Here is a 20198-nt window from a genome sequence, read left to right as displayed (position 1 = left end):
ACCACTTCTTGCTTCAGATGATGGCAGGGCAGGTTCAGTAGTTTTTGGTGGTGCTCCAGTCTTCTGTACGTGGTGCCTGTACGCCGAAAGTGTCCCGCAATTTTTCTGGCCACCGACAGCATCTCTTGCATGCCCCTGTCGTTTTTTAAATAATTCTGCACCACCAAATTCAAGGTATGTGCAAAACATGGGACGTGCTGGAATTTGCCCATATTTAATGCACACACAATATTGCTGGCGTTGTCCGATGCCACAAATCCACAGTAGAGTCCAATTGGGGTAAGCCATTCCGCGATGATCTTCCTCAGTTGCCGTAAGAGGTTTTCAGCTGTGTGCGTATTCTGGAAACCGGTGATACAAAGCGTAGCCTGCCTAGGAAAGAGTTGGCGTTTGCGAGATGCTGCTACTGGTGCCGCCGCTGCTGTTCTTGCGGCGGGAGTCCATACATCTACCCAGTGGGCTGTCACAGTCATATAGTCCTGACCCTGCCCTGCTCCACTTGTCCACATGTCCGTGGTTAAGTGGACATTGGGTACAGCTGCATTTTTTAGGACACTGGTGACTCTTTTTCTGAGGTCTGTGTAAATTTTCGGTATCGCCTGCCTAGAGAAATGGAACCTAGATGGTATTTGGTACCGGGGACACAGTACCTCCAACAAGTCTCTAGTTGGCTCTGCAGTAATGATGGATACCGGAACCACGGTTCTCACCACCCAGGATGCCAAGGCCTCAGTTATCCGCTTTGCAGTAGGATGACTGCTGTGATATTTCATCTTCCTCGCAAAGGACTGTTGGACAGTCAATTGCTTGGTGGAAGTAGTAAAAGTGGTCTTACGACTTCCCCTCTGGGATGACCATCGACTCCCAGCAGCAACAACAGCAGCGCCAGCAGCAGTAGGCGTTACACGCAAGGATGCATCGGAGGAATCCCAGGCAGGAGAGGAATCGTCAGAATTGCCAGTGACATGGCCTGCAGGACTATTGGCATTCCTGGGGAAGGAGGAAATTGACACTGAGGGAGTTGGTGGGGTGGTTTGCGTGAGCTTGGTTACAAGAGGAAGGGATTTACTGGTCAGTGGACTGCTTCCGCTGTCACCCAAAGTTTTTGAACTTGTCACTGTCTTATTATGAATGCGCTGCAGGTGACGTATAAGGGAGGATGTTCCGAGGTGGTTAACGTCCTTACCCCTACTTATTACAGCTTGACAAAGGGAACACACGGCTTGACACCTGTTGTCCGCATTTCTGTTGAAATACCTCCACACCGAAGAGCTGATTTTTTTGGTATTTTCACCTGGCATGTCAACGGCCATATTCCTCCCACCGACAACAGGTGTCTCCCCGGGTGCCTGACTTAAACAAACCACCTCACCATCAGAATCCTCCTGGTCAATTTCCTCCCCAGCGCCAGCAACACCCATATCCTCCTCATCCTGGTGTACTTCAACACTGACATCTTCAATCTGACTATCAGGAACTGGACTGCGGGTGCTCCTTCCAGCACTTGCAGGGGGCGTGCAAATGGTGGAAGGCGCATGCTCTTCACGTCCAGTGTTGGGAAGGTCAGGCATCGCAACCGACACAATTGGACTCTCCTTGTGGATTTGGGATTTCGAAGAATGCACAGTTCTTTGCGGTGCTTTTGCCAGCTTGAGTCTTTTCATTTTTCTAGCGAGAGGCTGAGTGCTTCCATCCTCATGTGAAGCTGAACCACTAGCCATGAACATAGGCCAGGGCCTCAGCCGTTCCTTGCCACTCCGTGTGGTAAATGGCATATTGGCAAGTTTACGCTTCTCCTCCGACAATTTTATTTTAGGTTTTGGAGTCCTTTTTTTACTGATATTTGGTGTTTTGGATTTGACATGCTCTGTACTATGACATTGGGCATCGGCCTTGGCAGACGACGTTGCTGGCATTTCATCGTCTCGGCCATGACTAGTGGCAGCAGCTTCAGCACGAGGTGGAAGTGGATCTTGATCTTTCCCTAATTTTGGAACCTCAACATTTTTGTTCTCCATATTTTAATAGGCACAACTAAAAGGCACCTCAGGTAAACAATGGAGATGGATGGATACTAGTATACAATTATGGACGGACTGCCGAGTGCCGACACAGAGGTAGCCACAGCCGTGAACTACCGTACTGTACTGTGTCTGCTGCTAATATAGACTGGTTGATAAAGAGATGTCGTAGTATGTATGTATGAAGAAGAAAGAAAAAAAAACCACGGGTAGGTGGTATACAATTATGGACGTACTGCCGAGTGCCGACACAGAGGTAGCCACAGCCGTGAACTACCGTACTGTACTGTGTCTGCTGCTAATATAGACTGGTTGATAAAGAGATGTCGTAGTATGTATGTATAAAGAAGAAAGAAAAAAAAACACGGTTAGGTGGTATACAATTATGGACGGACTGCCGAGTGCCGACACAGAGGTAGCCACAGCCGTGAACTACCGTACTGTACTGTGTCTGCTGCTAATATAGACTGGTTGATAAAGAGATGTAGTAGTATGTATGTATAAAGAAGAAAGGAAAAAAAACCACGGGTAGGTGGTATACAATTATGGACGGACTGCCGAGTGCCGACACAGAGGTAGCCACAGCCGTGAACTACCGTACTGTACTGTGTCTGCTGCTAATATAGACTGGTTGATAAAGAGATGTCGTAGTATGTATGTATAAAGAAGAAAGAAAAAAAAACCACGGTTAGGTGGTATACAATTATGGACGGACTGCCGAGTGCCGACACAGAGGTAGCCACAGCCGTGAACTACCGTACTGTACTGTGTCTGCTGCTAATATAGACTGGTTGATAAAGAGATGTCGTAGTATGTATGTATGAAGAAGAAAGAAAAAAAAACCACGGTTAGGTGGTATACAATTATGGACGGACTGCCGAGTGCCGACACAGAGGTAGCCACAGCCGTGAACTACCGTACTGTACTGTGTCTGCTGCTAATATAGACTGGTTGATAAAGAGATGTCGTAGTATGTATGTATAAAGAAGAAAGAAAAAAAAACCACGGTTAGGTGGTATACAATTATGGACGGACTGCCGAGTGCCGACACAGAGGTAGCCACAGCCGTGAACTACCGTACTGTACTGTGTCTGCTGCTAATATAGACTGGTTGATAAAGAGATGTAGTAGTATGTATGTATAAAGAAGAAAGAAAAAAAAACCACGGGTAGGTGGTATACAATTATGGATGGACTGCCGAGTGCCGACACAGAGGTAGCTACAGCCGTGAACTACCGTACTGTGTCTGCTGCGACTGGATGATAAATAATGATATAAAAAATATATATATATCACTACTGCAGCCGGACAGGTATATATATTATATAATGACGGACCTGCTGGACACTGTCTGTCAGCAGAATGAGTTTTTTATAGAATAAAAAAAAAAACACCACACAAGTGAAGTCACACGACGAGTGTTTAACTTTTTCAGGCAATCACAATATAGTATACTACTAACTATACTGGTGGTCAGTGTGGTCAGGTCACTGGTCAGTCACACTGGCAGTGGCACTCCTGCAGCAAAAGTGTGCACTGTTTAATTTTAATATAATATGTACTCCTGGCTCCTGCTATTACCTATAACTGGCACTGCAGTGCTCCCCAGTCTCCCCCACAATTATAAGCTGTGTGAGCTGAGCACAGTCAGATATATAATATATACATAGATGATGCAGCACACTGGGCTGAGCAGTGCACATAGATATGGTATGTGACTGTCTTGTACTCCTGGCTCCTGCTATAACCTATAACTGGCACTGCAGTGCTCCCCAGTCTCCCCCACAATTATAAGCTGTGTGAGCTGAGCACAGTCAGATATATAATATATACATAGATGATGCAGGCATGCAGCACACTGGGCTGAGCAGTGCACACAGATATGGTATGTGACTGAGTCACTGTGTGTACCGTTTTTTTCAGGCAGAGAACGGATATATTAAATAAAACAACTGCACTGCTGGTGGTCACTGTGGTCAGTCACTAAACTCTGCACTCTCTTCTACAGTATCAGCCTCAGGTCAATCTCTCTCTCTCTCCTAATCTAAATGGAGAGGACGCCAGCCACGTCCTCTCCCTATCAATCTCAATGCACGTGTGAAAATGGCGGCGACGCGCGGCTCCTTATATAGAATCCGAGTCTCGCGAGAATCCGACAGCATCATGATGACGTTCGGGCGCTCTCGGGTTAACCGAGCAAGGCGGGAAGATCCGAGTCGCTCGGACCCGTGAAAAAAAACATGAAGTTCGTGCGGGTTCGGATTCAGAGAAACCGAACCCGCTCATCTCTACACAAAAGACACATCTAGCATCTGGTAAAAAGTCTAGTATGTCCTATATCGGTTCTCCTACAGCTTCTAGATCACAGCTTGTTACATTAAGATGAGAGAGGCTGTACTCTTGATAAGAGCATACTTGCCTACTTATGAAACAGCATATCTGGGAGATAGTGAAAGCTACACCTACTGTATAAGTACAGACATGTACTGTACCTCTGAGAGGCGTTTCATAAGAATGACTTGCATCCAAATGTGAGTGAGCCCCAAAGCAGTGAGTAAGAGCTACTTGTTGATGAAAAGACACTGTTACTTTTAGGGCTTGTTCATATATTGTGTTTTACAAGTGGTTCATATGGGTTGGGTTCCGCTGACCAATGGACGGGATCGCAGCGGTCAGCTTACCGAAGCCAGGATCCCAGCCGCCAGATTGCTGGTGGGGGAAGGCGAGCGCAACGAAGCCCCTTGCACAGGGCCGGTGCAAGGTTTCTCGACCCTAGGCAAAACTTCAGCCTGCTGCCCCCCCATATCATTATTATTATTACATATTCTTTATATGGCGTTACAAGTGTTTTGCAACACCATACATACGGCACACCCCAGAACAATACAGGGTTCACAGAACTTAACATTACAGTAACTAAAAGGTAACAAATAGCACCACAATTCTCAGCACACAATATTATTTTCTCTAGTAACAGTTTCTTACATAGCGCAGTAAAATCCATTATTCTTTATAATTGGAAACAACACTAATAAAACAAAACTGATTAATAACAGAGGGGTAGGGAAGCCCTGCTTGCAAGCTTACAATCTACAGCTGCGATACCAGGAAGCAGGGGAGCAATCGGCGCACCACTACAGGCAGGCAGCCACTGGAAGAGATGAATGATGAACTGATGACACCACCACCACAAATCCATTCAGAGCCTCCCAAACTCTGCCATTACAGTCCAGGCCCACAGGATATCCATGCTTGAGTCCAGATAGCTAAATCAAAGTGAGGTACTAAGTCACCTGTGCTCAAGCATGGCCATCCCCAAACTCGGACTGGATGGCGGAGTATGCAAAATTCTGTCTCACATTAAAAAAACCTGATCCAAAAACAAAAAATACAATAAAAATGCCAGACCCATAAGCAAATTCAAAAAAGCCAGATCCACATAAATATACACGGAAAAAAAACAAATCCACATACTACATTGAAAAAAGCCAGATCCACTAAAAATACATAAAAAGCCAGATCCACGTAAAAATATATTGAAAATGACAGATTCACACTAACCACATTGAAACAAGCTAGATCCATATACAAATACATCTAAAAAAAATCCAGTTTTACATACATCAAAAATGTCTGATCCACATAAAGACATGTTGAAAAAAGCCAGATCCCCGAAGCCAGATCCACACAATAGACCAAAACAGTCAGATCTACCAAAAACACATAAAGCCAGATCCACAAAAATACACCGAAAAAATCAAAATCCACTGAAAATTCACAAACAAATAAAAAGAATCGCACAAAACCACACCAAAAATGCCTGTGGACAGATGGTGTGAGCGGGTGGCAGACTGTGCGAGGCGACAGCCCGTGAGCATGGGCAGGAGGTGTGTGGGTACAGGCTGCGACCGTGAGGCAGAAGTCCCAGGGAGATGGGCTGTGACCGAGGGACAGGGGCGTAGGGAGGGTGGTTCCGGTGGAGCTCGAGCTCCAGGTGCCCAAAACAGTACAGGGCGCCGCAGCTCGACTCCACCGGGACCTCCGCCTGGCCACACGGAGCTCGCAGCTGTCAGTCACTGACAGCTGCGAGCCTGAGCAGCTTCAGCTCTCTACCTCCCTCCCCTGCTCCGTGCTTCATGATGCACGGGCGGCTGACGTCATGACGTCAGACGCCAGACGGGTGGAGACGTGCCTCAGCCAGACTGGACAGGACTGCAGAGACGGAGCAGCAGCAATGTCAAGCAGGAGCTTGGCAGGTGAGTATTGTTTTTGTTGTTGTTTTTCTTTGTGTGTGTAAGCGGCGCTACCAGGGGGCACAACTACTGTGGGCAAATATACAGGGGGCACTACTACTGTGGGCAAATCTACAGGGAGCACAACTACTGGCAAATCTACAGGGGGCACAACTACTGGGGGCAAATCTACAGGGGGCACAGCTACAGGGGGCAAATCTACAGGGGCACAACTACTGGGGAAAATCTACAGGGGGCACAGCTACTGGGGGCACAACTACTGAGGGCACAACTACTGGGGGCACAGCTACAGGGGCACAACTACTGGGGCAAATCTACAAGGGGCACAAGTACGGGGGGCACATCTACAGGGGGCACAACTACTGAGGGCACTACTACAGGGGGCAAATCTACAGGGGGCACAAGTACGGGGGGCACAGCTACAGGGGGCACAACTACTGGGGGCAAATCTACAGGGGTCTCAGCTACAGGGGCACAACTACTGGGGGCAAATCTACAGGGGCACAGCTACAGGGGGAAAAACTACAGGTCGCAAATCTACTGAGGGCACAACTACAGGGGGCAAATCTACAGCTGGCACAGCTACAGGGGGCACAACTACTCCGGGCACAGCTACAGGGGGCACAATTACTGGATCTATAACTACAGGTGGCATAACTGTGGTGATGCCCCTTCCCTATGAAGCCATGCTCCTTTTTTTTGCCGCGCGCCTTCGCACTATGTTTCGCCTGCAGTTGTATGTGTGTGGGGAGGGGGCGCCAAAGGAAACTTTCACTCTGAGTGCCACAAGGTCTAGAAATGGCCCAGGTGGCCACGACCCCAATTCAGTACAGGGGAGGGGGGCACCGAAACATACCTTGCTCCAGGCACCATGACACCTTGCTATACCTCTGCCGAGGGACAGAGGTGAGCACATTCCTGATCACGGGTGTCGAGCAGGCTTTGGGCTGATGGGCCCTGACTGGGGAGGCAAAGGGTGTGGGGTGATGGACTGTGACTGGCTGTGACCAGGGGACAGAGGAACCGGTTGATACCGACTGGGAGACAGGGACATGGGACATGAGTAGGGAGAGCTAGGGCAGGAAAAAAAATACAACAAGAATGCCAATTTAACCCCTCCCACAGATCAAAAACACACTCATCCCTGCAGTGGGTACAGGGCGATACACACAGAGGCAGAGGGTGCACAGTGTCTCCCACAAGGAGGAGGGGTAGGGGGCATATGGCGCCATACACATAGAGGTGCAGGGGGTGCAAAGTGCGTCACAGATAGGGGGTGGCAGGAAAGGGTGTCAAACACACACAGGGGCAGGGGATGTACAGTGCGCCATACATGGGAGAGGGGGGCACAGTGTGTCACACACATAGGGGCAGAGGGCACACAGTGCGCCACATGAGGGGGCAGGGGAAAACAGCGGTAGGGGGCGCGTCCATGCAGCCCCATTGGGATGCAGCCGGAGGAGTCAAGGAACTGTGCCCGGTGGCTGCTGGAAGTGGGAGGTGCCAAGACCACTGGGGAGTAGGGTGGCTCAGAGCTCCGACACTGACCACCGTGACCAAGTGCAGCGCGGAGGAGGGGGGGGGGGGGGCATGTGCATGTTCAGCAGGCATGTTTGAGGGGGGTGCCGGTCGTTGGGGGGTGCCAGTACACATCAGCCCCCCCGTGCGCTCGCCTATGGCTGTGCAGAGCGCAGACTGCAGAGCAAGAGGGGGGGACTGAGGAAGGGGGCAGGGTGAGAGGACATCATGCATTGCCTGCAGGGGAGGACGGGACAGCGCGGCACCTGGCCAGTAGAAGCAGGGGGTGGAGATCCGGAGGGCAGATTACATACCCCTGTCGCCGGACCACTATATTTCTTTTTTTCACGCTAAGGGACAGAATGATCAAGTACAGTGAGGAGCAGGGGAGGGAAGTGGAGTAATTGTGCTGCCCCTACTCTTCTCCAACCAGACCGCCTCCTCCTTTTTCTTTAGGGCTCATGACCTATACTGTAATGAGTCAGTGTGACTTTAGTACTGCTGTAGGCAGCTGCCTAATGGAAGCGCCGGCCCTGCCCTTGTGGGCTCGGTGGCTCACTGCGCCCGCCACAGGTTCTATTCCCACTCTATGGGTGTCATGGACACCCACGAGTGTGAATAGTCCCTGTTAGTGGGCATGCTGACTCTCGGGATCTCCAGCATCAGTATCCTGATAATTACATCCCGTTCATGTAAATGGCCACAAGAAATAATCCCAATTGAATATTTATCTATATATTAATAGCAAAAAGATGACTTATGAGTGACATATTTCTATGATGCTGTTGTCTGAGCAGGGCACGTCATATAGCAAATTCATTTGTCGATTTCCGCACTTTGGGTCATGCGTGCACATTGTTGTGCGCATGTTCGAGGACTTAAATTGCGATTGCAATCTAAGCGCCGGTGGGGGGTGGTGACAAGATGTCGTTGCTGCGTTTTGTGGTCTTCGATGTAGTGTTGGGGGGTGCAGTCCTGACAACGGAGGCGTGTCCGGACCGTTTGCGGTTGTCACACGCAGCCACTCCAACCCAAAACATGGCGGCCCGGCGACTGCCTTCATAGCTAGGCGGCAAAATCAGGAGGCTACCCTAAAAATGCGAGCACTTCGCTGTTTAGCAAAGAGCTCACATTTTAGCAGGGGCAAGGAACCTAGCATGCGGGGTGGCCTTGTCTTGTGCTAGGAGGCCCTCCACATGCTAGCTGAAGAAGTTTGTGTTTTGCAAAATTTTCACAAAACTACAACTCATGCTGAATTAGGCCCTTGGCCCGCACATTTGCAGAAAAATATTGGCATTGTAATTGGTTGCTTTGTTTCAGAGTTATGTGGCAAAACGTCCGCCTGCCATTTACAATACATAACCATTGTGCTCTGGAAAATGTGACAGTTGGTGAACTCTCCCTGTGCACCTGCTGGGTGGTCTGGAACATGTGACCTGCTGGGTGGTCTGGAAACCGTGACAGTTATTTGCAGCCACCTACTAAGCAGGGATTTTTCGAAATTCGACTCCTAAGGGGGTGAAAGGAGGTCAAATGTTCTGCCCAGCAAATCTTTAGCTGGTTGAAACCGGGCACATCAGCTAGTACAGTATCTCTGATTTCTTTTTTTCGCCTATGTGTATAACAGCTAAATATTGTGAGTAAGGTGCAATCAGGGAGATCGCTAGACTCTTCAGTGAGTCAGGGAGATTGCTACTGACAATCAGGGAGAGTTGGCAAGTATGTGTTAGTGCATGTTTTCCATTTGTTTAAAAAATTAAGTTATACAGATTCCACTATGTTACAGAAAGTCACATCCACTCCTCCCCCTACCAGAAATCATATGAGTTAACTGGGAGACCAGAAATAATCTCATGATTGTGAAGTAAGTAAAGGCTTTTGGTCATTAACTGTGAAAGTTCTGTATTTCATGTACGCTTGATATACTTTTTCCACAATGAAACCGGTCCAGACGTTATACATTTTCATCCTCTTTATTGTAGGAATGTGTGATAGACAAACACACACAGACACCAAGGAGACAAAGGAAAAAGAACAGCACAGCAGCCACATACCAATTGCACAAGACAAATAGGTCTCCAAGCAACAAGTGAGTATTTCCTAGCACAAATAAATACTGATTGTTATGGCAAATGGGTTGTTCATCTCATTCCTCAAACTGCTGATCCCAATTTTTAACAGCAGCTGATTAGCTGCTATGAGCAACTTCTCCACTTTATCTCTCTCTCTATGGTTTGATACATATCCCAATTGGTCTGTAACATGCTTGAAAATGGGACTATGGCATTCCGGGCTGGAGAGGGCAACATTTGATTAATTGTCTGAGTAGTACCATAACGAGTGGGCCAGGAGCCCACGCAAAGTGAAGGACTTGACTAGCTAACATTTATACTCCGCTGCATTGCAACATCTTGGCGTTGCGTGCTGCAGTTTTGGGCCACAATATCATGAAGGCTGCATGACGGAGCCCAGAGTCAGGAGCCCTGACCAAAAGGAAAGGTTGGGATAGTTTGCACAGAGCCTTCCCTGACATAAGGTGTCAGTGGGCCTCCCTTGGGTTAATATTTGCTTGTGACTTAGCCAGGCAGGACCTTCCATCCGACTGTGCCCCTTGGTAAGTACCGTTCTGGCATACTGTTAATTATGTTCCTGATTCTGATAGCCCATCATTGATGGTCATAGATCGCAACCAGTCATTCTGTGCCCTCTCCAACCAAGAACCTCCTTAACCTTAAGCCACCATGTGGGAGATGTACAGTATGAAGCAGTGAAGAGGGGAGAAGTGAGCCAGTGGAGATGTGCCCATGGCAACCAATAAACTGCTATGTATAATTTTACAGAATGCACTTGATAAATGTTACTTCAAAGCTGATTGGTTGCCATAGGCAACTTCTCCACTGGCTCACTTCTCCACTCTTTTCACTGCTTCATACATCAAAAGCAGAAATGAGCAGTCAACGCAATGGAGCTATATAACCCATTAAATAAAGCTGTCAACTGTAATGAAATCTGAGTAAACATTGGCCAGGTATAGTAGCTCCAGAATAATGGTATCACAATGTCCATTGTTAGTGTTCATAGAAATGCATTGACTTCCTAATGTGTACAGGGTAAACCTCATGTAAAGGTAATCAATTATCAAATTATATGAAAATATTTTTATCCTTCATTGCTTTACAATAACGTTTTATGGTTTTTTTGTTTTATGCTTAGAAATTATTACATATTAAAGCATTTTTTTTGTTATTGGTTTGTGATAATTTACCTTGCAACATACTCTGTCCATCTCAAAGTGCTTAACCGATGGGTCGGAACCCCAAAATTGGTCACAGAGTGCTGGTCATGCCCCTCAATGATGGAAAATAGGGTGTGGCCTATAAAGGGGGCATGGCCTCGCGGCAGTGCCACACTCATGAGCCACACCCCCGTTTTCGGTAGTGTGTGTGAGTCCCGTTCTGCACTTTTTATATGCTGGGAGGTGTGCAATTGTTCTGGGAGTCAATAGTTATTGCGCTTTTCGATCCAAATTACACAGGGTTTAGCCACATATATCTGCTAAACCTATCTAAAGTCCTGGGGGCTAATTCAGACCTGATCGGTGCTGTGCGTTTTTGCACAGCAGCGATCAGGTCTGAACTGCGCATGCGCTAGTGCTGTCGTAGTCCAGCGATCGCCTCTGCCTGATTGACAGGCAGAGGCGGTCGCTGGGCGGGCCGCCGGCGTTTAGCCGCCATTAAGGGGGCGCGGTCCGGGCAACATAGGTGTGCCTGGACCTTTTGGGGGCGGGCCGCGTCAGCTGTGTGACGTCACACGCAGCCGCTGCGATCCGGGCAGCGACGAGTAGCTCCCTGCCAGCGCACAGGAGCTGTGCTGGCTGGGAGCTACTCCTGAAGTACAAAAGCATCGCTGCTGTGCGATGCTTTTGTACTTGTGCGACGGGGCAGGGATTGACATGCGGGGCGGCCATGCCCTGTGCTGGCCATCCCCGCACATGTCAGTGTGACTGACCGTAGATGTGCTAAATTTAGCACATCTACAATCAAGTCTGAATTAGCCCCCTAGTTAGGGCACGCAAACAGCCCTTGGGGTGGTCAAACCACAAACTTTATGCACATTTCTTCTCACCACTTCAGTAGGCTGCAAGAAGTGTGCCGCTGATGGAAAACAATTGAATGGCCCCTAACGAGTTAAGTATCAGGAGTGTCGGTATCCACTCAGTCAAGTGCAAGTTGTTTCCCATACTAACTGCAAGGTAATTGGCTTTTAGTGAGGGGGCAGTCCAATGGACTCTGCTTTGAGCATACATTTAATTATCCCCACTGAAATGAATGGGCAGTTAAAATGAATCTGGAAAAATACAGCACATCTGAGGCACATTTACAGTTCGCAGGAACATCTAGAGCAGTGGTTCTCAAACTCGGTCCTCAGGACCCCACACAGTGCATGTTTTGCAGGTAACCCAGCAAGTGCACAGGTGTATTCATTATTCACTGACACATTTTAAAAGGTCCTGCAAAACATGCACTGTGTGGGGTCCTGAGGACTGAGTTTGAGAACCTGTGATCTAGAGAGAATAAATAGTAGATGTGCACATTAAAATGCATTTTGCGGTGTATATTTGGTACATTTACCTCCCAATTAGTTATTGGTTTGTCATATTGTGAAGACTCCACTAGTCATAGATTAGCTTGCTCTTTTGCCTGCTGAAGTTTCACAGACTGTGTACTGCTAACCTAGTTTGCTTTTGTACATTTTTCAGTTCAACAAGTGTGTCTGGAGCCAGGAAAGGAAGTTACCCTCTTCAATGCGGGTGGAACTAGACATACAGGATCTGGAAAAGTCTTTTTTTTTTTTTTGGGGGGGGGGGGGAATAATACTTAATGATACATCTCTGCTGCTGGGAAGCCTGATTCTGCACTGAGGCTAGAGCAATAAGTTGGAGGCCACCTCAAAGCACAGAATACCCAGCATTATACCGGACACACATTACGTATGTCTGTCTTACTCCATTATGATTTTATGCATAGAAATTTGAAAATGGTGCTAGGCCAACAAATTGACGTTTGTATCTATTTTATAAAAACAAATCATCAATAAGTAAATATTTGGGCCTAAAGTTATTCTCTGTTTAGATTTGTCTAAGGATCTCATTGAATGTGCTCGATTGACATGTTAACCCAATGAAAAGGCGCAATATCAGAACACCTGCGGGTGATTAACTTCCACCTTCAGACAATTCTGTCAGATAATTTGTTTATATCTGTTACCCTTGGATACAACAGATAAGCTCAAGTCTGTGCAGTGGTACTGCACAATACATCTGTTGTCATAACTCGGAGAACAAAACTAAAAAAATACACAACTCTGCCTGGAGGGATAATTATTTGAAGATGGAGATCTCCATTAATCCCCTGGTAACAAAACACTAATGAATTCACAATGACACAATATTCTACGAATACAGCAGACATTCACTTATACACTTCATCTACTCTGCCTGCTGGGGATTTGTTGATGGGAGCACCTAGTTAGATTTTTCCTGTTTGTCATATAACAGTATACCATTAATGCCAATTTATTCATGGTGATAAAATAAAAAATGCTTCAACTGGTTTTAATTGATTGTCACGGAGTCTTTATTGTCACACAACCTTTTAATAAAATGAACAATGCACTGCATACAATACATTTACGGTGCCATGCGCCCTCTTGTGTTGTCAAGCTGGTAATGCAAGGATGTAGTAACTTAAGTAATAGGTATCATGGGTATCCGTTTGGATGGTCGACCATGTTATGGTCGACATTCATTAGGTCAACCACTATTAGTCGACACATGAAAGGTCGACACATGAAAAGGTCGACCTGCCTTTTTCACTTTTTTTTTTTTCTTTTGGGGAACTTTTCCATACTTTACGATCCACGTGGACTACGATTGGGAACGGTAATCTGTGCCAAGCGCAGCGGTATCATGTATGGGTAGCCACTTATTGTCATACTGGAACTTTGCATTTCCCCACATTTTAAAAGTGACCCCATTCATATAATTTTGTAGGAACTGAGTGACCCGCAAAAAATGAGTGGCTACATATTTCACAACCAGGAGTCACAACTGGAGCTCAACATTAGAAATGTCTGATTTAATATTATTTACAGTCTGTAGAGGTCACCTGCCAGTTATCATGAAGGACTACTTAACAGCAAAACTTAGTTTCAGATATGAACTATGAAGTTAAAATACAGACTGCAGCTCTGTTGAAAGGTACAATATTGGGGGCAATTCAGATCTGATCGTAGCAGCAAATCTGTTAGCAGTTGGGCAAAACCATGTGCACTGCAGGGGGGGCAGATATAACATGTGCAGAGAGAGTTAGATTTGGGTGGGTTATTTTGTGCAGGGTAAATACTGGCTGCTTTATTTTTACACTGCAATTTAGATTTCAGATTGAACACACCCCATCCAAATCTAACTCTCTCTCTCTGCACATGTTATATCTGCCACACCTGCAGTGCACATGGGGGGTAATTCCAAGTTGATCGCAGCAGGATTTTTGTTAGCAATTGGGCAAAACCATGTGCACTGCAGGAGAGGTAGATATAACATGTGCAGAGAGAGTTAGATTTGGGTGTGGTGAGTTCAATCTGCAATCTAATTTGCAGTGTAAAAATAAAGCAGCCAGTATTTACCCTGCACAGAAACAAAATAACCCACCAAAATCTAACTCTTTCTGCACATGTTATATCTGCCCCCCCTGCAGTGCACATGGTTTTGCCCAATTGCTATCAAAAATCCTGCTGCGATCAACTTGGAATTACCCCCCATGGTTTTGCCCAACTGCTAACACATTTGCTGCTGCGATCAGGTCTGAATTAGGCCCATTACAGACAGCTGAAGCTCCTCCATCTCCTGGGAAGGAATCTGATGCAGGTAAAGAAACTGAGAATGCATGTATTTGAGTTGTGGTGACATCACCCCACTCTGTATATAAAACAGTCAACCCATACAGTGCATAAACAGGTGCAGGACCTCCAATTTGTGCAGACATTTCACACATTTTTTACATTTGTGGTCCATAATAAGAATATCAGTGTCAGCAAAATAACAGTAGGGAAATGCCAAAGTTTTGCCCAATATTATTATTAGACAATCCCATTAATTAATGAATTTCTCTCCTAAATATTTGTCATTGGAGCCACATTCAGGACAGTTTATACATTGGAGCTGGGGTTTTTTTTTTTTCATGTATGCTCTTCCCAGTACAGAATATACATAGAGGAGACAAAAGCCATGCACAAACACATATCTAATGGTGGGGTAGTAGCAGTAACTAGAGATTTTGGCACCCTGTGCAAGAAAGTGCATTGATGCCTCCTACCTCCCAATATTTAAAAAAAGGACAGAGCCAGAAAAAGGGAGTGGTTTTGTGGGGAAAGGGCGTGGCCACACAATAGTAATTATCCTGTGTCAGTGATATAACATGATGTGAATGAATTGCTGTATGTGCAAAACACTAATATTAAAGTGAACTGACCGGACTGACTCCCAGCAGCAAACTCTGCTACTTTGGGGCTTGTTGTGCGTGTCCTCCTTCAGGGAGTGTCGTGTCCAGGGAGTGCATGTGACAGCTGTCACCAGGAAGATGGGGAGGGAGAGATTATAGCTTCCCTATATGGTCCAGACGGTTACGTTATTTTCCTCATCCCCGGATCACACAGGGAGGCTGTAATCTTTCCTTCCCCTTCTCCCTGCTGACAACTGTCACAGACACCCACCTCCCGGACGGGGACGCGCGATGCAAGCTCCAGAGTGGCAGAGGTTGTTGCATGTAGCTGGTCAAATTGAGCATTCTGGGGTCTGGACCGATCTTGTTTTTACCCAATCTGCCCGGCATATTCCAGCTACTGGTATTAATGCAGAGTCTGGGTGTGGGGAGCAGAATCCTGCAGTAGAGAACGTGTTAATGGGAGACATTTTGTAATATTTTTTATTACCAGTCCACAGACACGTTCTCCAGCTCCTCCCGCACTTTGATCGCCACTGTACATGGCTTGCAGATTGATATGCAGTGACCTACAGTGCATCCGGAAAGCATTCACAGCACTTCACTTTATTCACATTTCTCTAACGTCCTAGAGGATGCTGGGACTCCGTAAGGACCATGGGGATAGACGGGCTCCGCAGGAGACATGGGCACTTTAAGAAAGACTTTGACTCTGGGTGTGCACTGGCTCCTCCCTCTATGCCCCTCCTCCAGACCTCAGTTTGATACGGTGCCCAGTGGAGACTGGGTGCATTTCAGGAGCTCTCCTGAGTTTCCTGTAAGAAAGCATTTTTGAGGAGAGAGAAACAGACCCACTTCTCTGAGTTCAGGGCTCTGTTTCTTAGGCTACTGGACACCATTAGCTCCAGAGGGATCGGTACGCAGGTCTCACCCTCGCCGTCCGTCCCAGAGCCGCGCCGCCGTCCTCCTCGCAGAGCCGGAAGAAAGAAGCCGGGTGAGTATGTGAAGAAAAGACCCATCTGAGGCGGCAGAAGACACTTGGATCTTCACTGAGGTAACGCACAGCACTGCAGCTGTGCGCCATTGCTCCCCTTCACCTCACACACTCCGGTCACTGTAAGGGTGCAGGGCGCGGGGGGGGGCGCCCTGGGCAGCAATATAAACCTCTCTTATGGCACAGATGTATATATACATGTACAGCTGGGCACTGTACATGTATAAAAAGAGCCCCCGCCATGTATTGAAAAAATTGAGCGGGACAGAAGCCCGCCGCCGAGGGGGCGGGGCTTCTCCCTCCGCACTCACCAGCGCCATTTTTTCTCCACAGCACCGCTGAGAGGAAGCTCCCCGGACTCTCCCCTGCTTGACACACGGTGACAGAGGGTTTTAAAGTAGAGGGGGGCACATAATTGGCGCAGATACATAAAACAGCGCTGCTGGGTAAACATTAACTTACTGTGTTATTCCTGAGTCATATAGCGCTGGGGTGTGTGCTAGCATACTCTCTCTCTGTCTCTCCAAAGGGCCTGGTGGGGAACCTGTCTTCAGAAAAGAGCTTCCCTGTGTATGTGTGGTGTGTCGGTACGTGTGTGTCGACATGTCTGAGGCTGAGGGCTCACCTAAGGTGGAGGGGGAGTTTATGAATGTTAGGTCTCCGTCTGCGGTGCCGACGCCGGACTGGATGGATATGTGGAATGTTTTAAGTGCAAATGTTCATTTATTGCACAAAAGGCTAGACAAAACCGAAGCTGGGGCACAGTCAGGGAGTCAACCCATGCCTGTCCCTATGTCGCCGGGACCTTCGGGGTCTCAGAAGCGCCCACTATCCCAAATAGTTGACACAGATACCGACACGGATTCAGACTCCAGTGTCGATTACGATGATACAAAATTACAGCCAAAGGTGGCTAAAGGTATTCGATATATGATTATCGCAATAAAAGATGTTGCATATCACTGAGGAACCCCCTGTCCCTGACACGAGGGTACACATGTATAAAGGAAAGAAACCTGAGGTCTCCTTTCCCTCCTCACATGAGCTGAACGAAGTGTGGGAAAGAGCGTGGGAAACTCCAGACAAAAAACTGCAGATTCCCAAAAGGATCCTAACAGCGTATCCTTTCCCGTCGCAGGACAGGATACGGTGGGAATCCTCCCCTAGGGTGGACAAGGCCTTGACGCGCTTATCAAAAAAGATAGCGCTTCCATCCCAAGATACGGCTACCCTCAAGGATCCTGCTGACCGCAAGCAGGAGGTTACCCTGAAGTCCATTTACACACACTCTGGTACGTTACTCAGACCGGCTATTGCGTCGGCCTGGGTTTGTAGTGCTGTAGCAGCATGGACAGATTCCTTATCAACGGATATTGAGACTCTTAATAAGGATACTATTTTATTGACCCTAGGGCATATAAAAGATGCGATCTTGTATATGAGGGATGCTCAAAGAGACATTAGTTTACTGGGTTCCAGGATAAACGCTATGTCTATTTCTGCTAGGCATGTCTTATGGACCCAACAGTGGACTGGTGATGCCGACTCCCAAGAGACATATGGAGTTGTTGCCTTACAAGGGTGAGGAATTGTTTGGAGAGGGACTCTCGGACCTCGTCTCCACGGCTACGGCAGGTAAATCAAATTTTTTGCCATATATTCCCTCACAATCTAAGAAAGCGCCTCATTATCAAATGCAGTCCTTTCGTTCCAATAAAAGCAAGAGAGCACGTGGATCGTCCTTTCTTGCCAGAGGTAAGGGCAGAGGGAAAAAGCTGCATAACACAGCTAGTTCCCAGGAACAGAAGTCCTCCCCGGCCTCTGCAAAATCCACCGCATGACGCTGGGGCTCCCCTGAGGGAGTCAGCTCCTGTGGGGGCACGTCTTCGACTGTTCAGCCACGTCTGGGTCCACTCACAGGTGGATCCATGGGCAATAGAAATAGTTTCCCAGGGTTACAAGCTGGAATTCGAAGAAGTGCCTCCTCGCCGGTTTTTCAAATCGGCCCTACCGAAACAACCCCTGGAAAGGGAGATAGTGTTACATGTGATTCACAAATTGTGTCTTCAACAAGTGGTGGTAGAGGTTCCCCTGCTTCAAAGAGGGCAGGGGTACTACTCAACTCTTTGTGGTTCCGAAACCGGACGGTTCGGTCAGACTCATTTTAAATTTAAAATCCCTGAACCTTTACTTAAAATGGTTCAAGTTCAAAATGGAATCGCTCAGGGCGGTCATAGCCAGCCTAGAAGGGGGAGATTTTTTGGTATCTCTGGACATAAAGGATGCATACCTGCATGTCCCCATATATCCTCCTCATCAGGCGTACCTGAGATTTGCGGTACAGGATTGTCATTACCAATTTCAGACGTTGCCGTTTGGGCTTTCCACGGCCCCGAGAATTTTCACCAAGGTAATGGCGGAAATGATGGCGCTCCTGCGCAAGCAGGGTGTCACAATTATCCCGTACTTGGACGATCTCCTCATAAAAGCGAGATCACGAGAGAAGTTGCTGAACAGAGTATCACTTTCACTGAATGTGTTACAGCGACACGGCTGGATTCTCAATATTCCAAAGTCGCAGCTGAATCCTACAACTCGTCTGCTCTTCTTGGGCATGATTCTGGACACAGACCAGAAAAAGGTTTTTCTTCCGACGGAAAAAGCGCAGGAACTCATGACTCTAGTCATGAACCTGTTGAAACCAAAACAAGTGTCAGTACATCATTGCACTCAAGTTCTGGGAAAGATGGTGGCAACATACGAAGCCATTCCATACGGCAGATTCCATGCAAGGACTTTCCAATGGGGTGTATTGGACAAATGGTCCGGGTCGCATCTGCAATTGCATCAGCGGATCACCCTGTCCCCCAGGGCCAGAGTATCTCTCCTGTGGTGGCTAAACAGTGCACACCTTCTAGAGGGCCGCAGGTTCGGCATTCAGGACTGGATCCTGGTGACCACGGACGCGAGCCTCCGAGGTTGGGGAGCAGTCACACAGGGAAGAAATTTCCAAGGACTTTGGTCAAGTCAAGAGACTTGTCTTCACATCAACATCCTGGAACTAAGGGCCATATACAACGCCCTACGTCAAGCGGAGATCTTACTTCGCAATCGACCAGTTCTGATCCAGTCAGACAACATCACTGCAGTAGCTCATGTTAAGGAGCAGAGTGGCAATGGCGGAAGCCAACAGAATTCTTCGCTGGGCGGAGAATCATGTAAGCGCTCAGTCAGCAGTGTTCATTCCGGGAGTGGACAACTGGGAAGAGGACTTCCTCAGCAGACACGATCTGCATCCGGGAGAGTGGGGACTTCATCAGGAAGTCTTCGCGCAGATTGCAAGTCGGTGGGGACTACCCCAAATAGACATGATGGCATCCCGTCTCAACAAAAAACTACAAAGGTATTGCGCCAGGTCAAGAGACCCTCAGGCAGTAGCTGTGGACGCCCTAGTGACACCGTGGGTGTTCCAGTCGGTATATGTGTTTCCTCCTCTTCCTCTCATACCCAAGGTGCTGAGGATAATAAGAAAAAGAGGAGTGAGAACAATTCTCATTGTTCCAGATTGGCCACGAAGGACCTGGTATCCAGATCTGCAAGAAATGCTCGCAGAAGATCTGTGGCCTCTTCCTCTAAGGCAGGACCTGTTACTACAAGGTCCCTGTCTGTTCCAAGACTTACCGCGGCTGCGTTTGACGGCATGGCAGTTGAACGCCGGATCCTAGTGGAAAAAGGTATTCCGGATGAGGTCATTCCTACGCTAATAAAGGCTAGGAAGGACGTGACGTCTAAACATTATCACCGAATATGGCGAAAATATGTTTCTTGGTGTGAGGCCAGGAATGCTCCTACGGAAGAATTCCATCTAGGCCGTTTTTCTACACTTCCTACAAACTGGAGTGAATTTGGGCCT

The 20198-nt window shown here is 47.5% G+C and overlaps 1 protein-coding gene across 6 annotated transcripts in view; it reads left to right on the top strand.

Annotated features, from left to right (window-relative positions):
• The window catches only part of PPP1R1A (protein phosphatase 1 regulatory inhibitor subunit 1A), a 457483-nt gene extending 444073 nt beyond the window's left edge, over positions 1 to 13410 (top strand). For all 6 annotated transcript variants that reach the window (XM_063952211.1, XM_063952212.1, XM_063952214.1 and 3 more), the window contains 2 exons: positions 9775 to 9881; positions 12552 to 13410. In XM_063952211.1, the coding sequence (XP_063808281.1) occupies positions 9775 to 9866 (92 nt within the window). In that variant the 3' untranslated portion in view covers positions 9867 to 9881; positions 12552 to 13410. The remainder of the gene's footprint in view (positions 1 to 9774; positions 9882 to 12551) is intronic.
• The last annotated feature ends 6788 nt before the right edge of the window (positions 13411 to 20198 follow it).

Source organism: Pseudophryne corroboree, chromosome 2 (assembly GCF_028390025.1).
Source record: "Pseudophryne corroboree isolate aPseCor3 chromosome 2, aPseCor3.hap2, whole genome shotgun sequence".
Taxonomy (NCBI): Eukaryota; Metazoa; Chordata; class Amphibia; order Anura; family Myobatrachidae; genus Pseudophryne; species Pseudophryne corroboree.
This window is presented reverse-complemented; position numbering and strand designations above follow the sequence as displayed.